Below are 4,560 nucleotides of genomic sequence, written 5' to 3' on the forward strand. Positions count from 1 at the left end.
TCGAGAGGAAGGCTGGATGTTGTTTGGCTGGTCGAGGCGAAGGGATCTGAACCTGTGTCCAGGCAGTGATCCAGCATCACGGTCACCGTCTGCAACGTCAGTTGAAAAAGAAATACCAAGGAAATAACGAATACTGAAATTCTTAAGAAGTTCGATAAAGATGAAAAGGAAATTATACAACGGTGACCAACTATGCAGAACATTACGACACTTGAGAAACTCTATGGGCAAATAGACGAATATTTCATTAACTCTTAGAGGTCAGATAAGAGTTATTTAAATGCCACGAACAGCAGCTAATAATAATTATTCAATATGGGCCATCTACAGTAGAAAGTTCAGTGTTTCGCATAAAATTCAAGCACAATCGCGATATTAGTGTAGTCATATGTTTATATTCAAAATTGATCAAACTATGCATCTACCTCATTAATCCAAAAAACGTCGAGTCGATGCCAAACATAATCAGAGATAATTTTCTGCAGAGTCAAACTCTTCGAAGCATTTGGTCCACTACTTCTGATGGTGAGCTTGGGTCTTCCATCATCGAGAAACAGGTGAAAGTGTCGAGAATTTTGATCGACTCGGGACTGAGAGCCGAGAATGTTGCCAGTTTTGTGCTGAGTCAGCACGAAGATGGTGATGTGCAGTTGTGAACAAGTGGGGAGGGAGGGCAGCATCATGAATGAGGGTACAGACGAATATTCGGATTGAGAAGCGGGACTGGATGGCCTGAAATGTCGGGTGAGAAGTTTGCAGTGTGGGCCCACTGTGTGGCCCGGACACGCGCACCTGCCCGAAATGATGGCATTTTGAGGAAAAATTTGGCTTACTTTTAAAATAATTTTGGTAGACTTGTATAGTTTGATTATTTTTAAATTTCACCGACATTAATCTGATAAAAGGAGCCACAATCATTTCTAAATTTTATGCAATTTGAAAGTGACCGCCAACGGTGAGTCATTGAAAATCAAGAACTGGGTAGCTTCCTACTCGAAAGGCAGGCAAATGAGGCACCGGTCAGCCGCTCATGACACGTCGGCGCAACGCCTCACCTGGGCCCAGACGCGGCGTGAGGCAGGCACTTGCCGCCGTTGCGGCAGGCGCCCCGGCTGCATGTCGGCTGTCGCCCGGCGGTGACCGCGTGCGCCGAAGTCAGGCTAGCCAGCTGCCCGCGCTCCTCTTCGGCGCCGTCCTGCACTGGACACCTGAACAGTGTGTGGTGCTTGAGAAGAAGTGAGCATTATCGTGGGTTTATATATATACAGCTTAGATGATGCTCATTCTTGTAAAATTCGTCTGCGTTATATAATTATTACTGAAGTTCTTAGCTGATCTTTCTGTTTTTCGTAAAATTGCGTGTTCTGAATATTAGGTAGAACGACCAATAAAATTACTATTCATTGATTTAAAAATAGGATAGAATTCCTCATGATATTCAAAGTTCGAATGATTTCGGTCTGGTTTGAAGAATTATGAGACCTTAGGCGTTGTTAGAATTGTTCGTAATCTGATGTGTGAATTATGCAGTTTGTTTTTGACAGGCACAAACGCCTGTCAAAAGTTTTGTTTTTGACAGGCACAAACGCGAGTAAACATAACGACGTATGTCTTTTTAACAAAACAGGGCGAGAAAAATGTCACGACATTGAAATAAACGCTATAAAATAACGCAATTGCAACACTAAAAAACATAATTCCAATTTTTGGGTACAAACGTACAGGTGTATTCTTTTACCTGCACGAAGATTCTATACGCAGGGAAGGCCCGGCGTGGCTGCGAGCGCCGGCATCCGCGAGGTGCCAGCGCTGGTCCAGCGCCGCGTGGTCGCGGCAGCAACAGCGGCACGCAACTCGTCGAGACGCGCAGTCGCCCAGCGCCGAAACGCCCGCGCCCAACACAGCCGCACCGACTTCGGCCTCGATCTGCCGTGCCAGGACCGTACTTAGAAGAGTAGGGGCAGTAAATTTTGCATTAATTTAACCAAGTTATTCACTATTTCGAGACTATTATTTTAGTTTACCTCATGTTGATGCTGGAATATTAGAGGCTCCAGGGCAAATCTGAGGTGCCTTTCAGGTGGCTGTTGAAGGAGCCACACTCTGGTGTGGCTGTCATTGTTGCGTTGTATGGTTTCTACAGCCACAGCCATGACGTGTGGGCGAATGGCTGACATATCGTACGACTTTGGGGAGTCTGTCCTTGATTCGTTTGAGTAGTCAGCAAGATGCTGATTCATCAGCCTTAGGAGACGGTCCAGAGGAGATTCTGAGTTTGGTTCCTGGAATGTTCACAATGGTGTTACCAGGACGATAATTATGAAATTTAACATCGTCAGTAACAAAATTCTCATCGTAGATTACATCAAAGTCATCATCCACCTCAGCGTCAGCATTCGTCAGGAGGTCGTGAGGCAGGATGGCGAGATCGATTGGTGTAGATTTCAGCGCGTCAGCAACTCTGACGCTGCTGACGTCAGCGTAAACAGTCAGCTCGTGCGCTTCGCCCAACGCTGACGAGAGAAGCAGCTTCGCTTGATGTCTGCAAGTGGACACAAGTCGAAGAAATTATCTCCACGAAATAAAATAAGCTGTTAAAGCACAACTGCGCCTTGGCTCTTGAGATAGACTGCAATCTCAACAGTTGCAAATAAGAACTCAAGCACAAAGTGGGGCAAGCGGAGGCACTTGGCAACGGAAATTTTGTTGAAGTGTTGAATTGAGAAGTTATTGCCGTATGAAATTCTGCCCAACATATTGACAGGACACATTTTTGAGCATGAATGGGGCAGTAAAGTTCTCATCACACATCAAAAAATTTACTTCAGGCTACATAAAAAATCGTGCTCGTCGTTATTCTATAAGCGCCAAATTACATGATACTGTGGAAGGCAAATATTTGTAATAAACAGAAATTTTCATTCATCAATTAATCTGGATTAATAATATTCATATATACACCCACCGTCCCAGCCCAGCTGCAGGATCCAGCAACAACAATCCTGAGTCGCTATCCAGGCGGATTCCTGAATTAGATCCCTGCCATGTAATTCGAGCGCTGAATTTATTTAATCCACGGCTAGAATTAGCCATGGATTTCCCAGTCACTGGGCCAGACTCATCGAAGTTGAACCTGAATTTATCCCTGAATAGTGAGGATACATTATCCGTTTCAGTGTCGGTTCCGTGGCGTTGCGTTGCGTCGCCAGGGAAGGGTAGGCGAGGGAGACGCCCGAGGGGAGCTGGAGAGGCCGCCTGCAGAAAGTTCTTAAATACTGAATTGCTCATTCATACAACAAATAAGTAATAAACTATTACAATATTATTATAACGTGAGCAATCATATCTCAAAAGATCTGCTTCAACTCACTGATAATTGTTTAGAGAATCGTAATTAGACAATAATGTATGTACTAGCTATTGTCAGCTGTACTCATTTATGTCAGCGGGATTCATAACTACCAGATGTTCTCCCAACTGTCAGTTATACTCATAACTGTAATCTACATTCATAACTGCAAGCTACTCTCATGACAGAGCCACGACTATTAGTGTTCATCGTCAGCAATATAAACGTCAATTATCAGCAACAATAACGCCAGGCATGAGATATACTCACGTGAGCTGACACGACGGTGGCAATCTTAACCAGGCTGACGTCTCGATGAGCTGACTCAGCTGAGTGAGGCACCAGAGTCAGCGTCATCTGCCGTCGCATAGGCGGTGAACCAGCGTCTGACAATGTCAGTGGCACTGACACAGCTGCACTGAGTGGCCTCAGTGTCAGCAGTTCAGCTGCCACCACAACTCCTCCACCAGCAGACGCTCGTCCTGATCAATGGTGTTTCTTCAGTAGCGCCCGACACGAAGTAATTGTAATAGTGAAGCGGGGGTAATGAGCTACATTAATATTCCTTCAGTAGCGCTCGACACGAAGTAATTGTAATAGTGAAGCGGGGGTAATGAGCTACATTAATATTAGGGAAATTTTTAGATCGTCCTCGATCTTATCAAATCAAACGGAAGTGTTAACGCTCCTGAATTTGAGTGTTATTCAAAATGCAACAAAAATGACAAATTGCACCATGTCGATAAATCATGCTATTAGCAAGAATTAAGAATCAGTAAAACATTCAGCTAAGAGATCTTAAAATAGCAAATTTAGATTCATAATAGCACCTTCCTCCCTACGGGAAATTGGTCCCTCAATTTGACATGAACGAATTTGCATACTGAAAACATAAGTTCAAATCTATGAATCATTTCAATGTTGCTCACAACAGAAACCAAATGTAATCGGATGTAGGATACATTATGGAAGATCGTAGCAAACAGTAAGGATTTCATATGTCAAAAAAATAAAATGAAATCGCAAGGAATCGTCGTTCAAGAAAATCAAATAAGAACATGAGGTGACGATAATATAATCGTTATGACTCTGCTAAAAAAATCTTGGCTGCCTACATATACACAGTAGCAGTAAAAAATATGAAATTATAATGAAAGCGCGTCACAATATTCGGCGTTATAAAGTGATTAACATCAAATTTTATATCAATA

The 4,560-nt window shown here is 43.4% G+C and overlaps 1 protein-coding gene across 1 annotated transcript; it reads right to left on the minus strand.

Annotated features, from left to right (window-relative positions):
- Positions 1-1,051: 1,051 nt before the first annotated feature.
- On the minus strand, positions 1,052-3,844 carry LOC108666607. Its single transcript, XM_018153519.2, has 6 exons — positions 3,620-3,844; positions 2,966-3,255; positions 2,383-2,542; positions 2,025-2,282; positions 1,739-1,926; positions 1,052-1,208 (listed from the first exon to the last, which is right to left on the minus strand). The coding sequence occupies exons 1-6, from the start codon at positions 3,716-3,718 to the stop codon at positions 1,052-1,054; spliced, it is 1,152 nt and encodes a 383-aa protein (XP_018009008.2). The 5' UTR covers positions 3,719-3,844.
- Between the last annotated feature and the right edge of the window lie 716 nt (positions 3,845-4,560).

Source organism: Hyalella azteca, unplaced genomic scaffold (assembly GCF_000764305.2).
Source record: "Hyalella azteca isolate HAZT.00-mixed unplaced genomic scaffold, Hazt_2.0.2 contig11622, whole genome shotgun sequence".
Classification (NCBI taxonomy): Eukaryota; Metazoa; Arthropoda; class Malacostraca; order Amphipoda; family Hyalellidae; genus Hyalella; species Hyalella azteca.

Excerpts from the sequence above, each read along its gene's own strand:
- LOC108666607 (XM_018153519.2), bottom strand. The coding sequence starts at position 3,718 with ATGCGACGGCAGATGACGCTGACTCTGGTGCCTCACTCAGCTGAGTCA. Across the intron at positions 3,256-3,619 it reads CCACCGTCGTGTCAGCTCAC|GCGGCCTCTCCAGCTCCCCT; the intron begins GTGAGTATATCT and ends AACTTTCTGCAG. Across the intron at positions 1,927-2,024 it reads TATTCCAGCATCAACATGAG|ATCGAGGCCGAAGTCGGTGC; the intron begins GTAAACTAAAAT and ends CTGGCACGGCAG.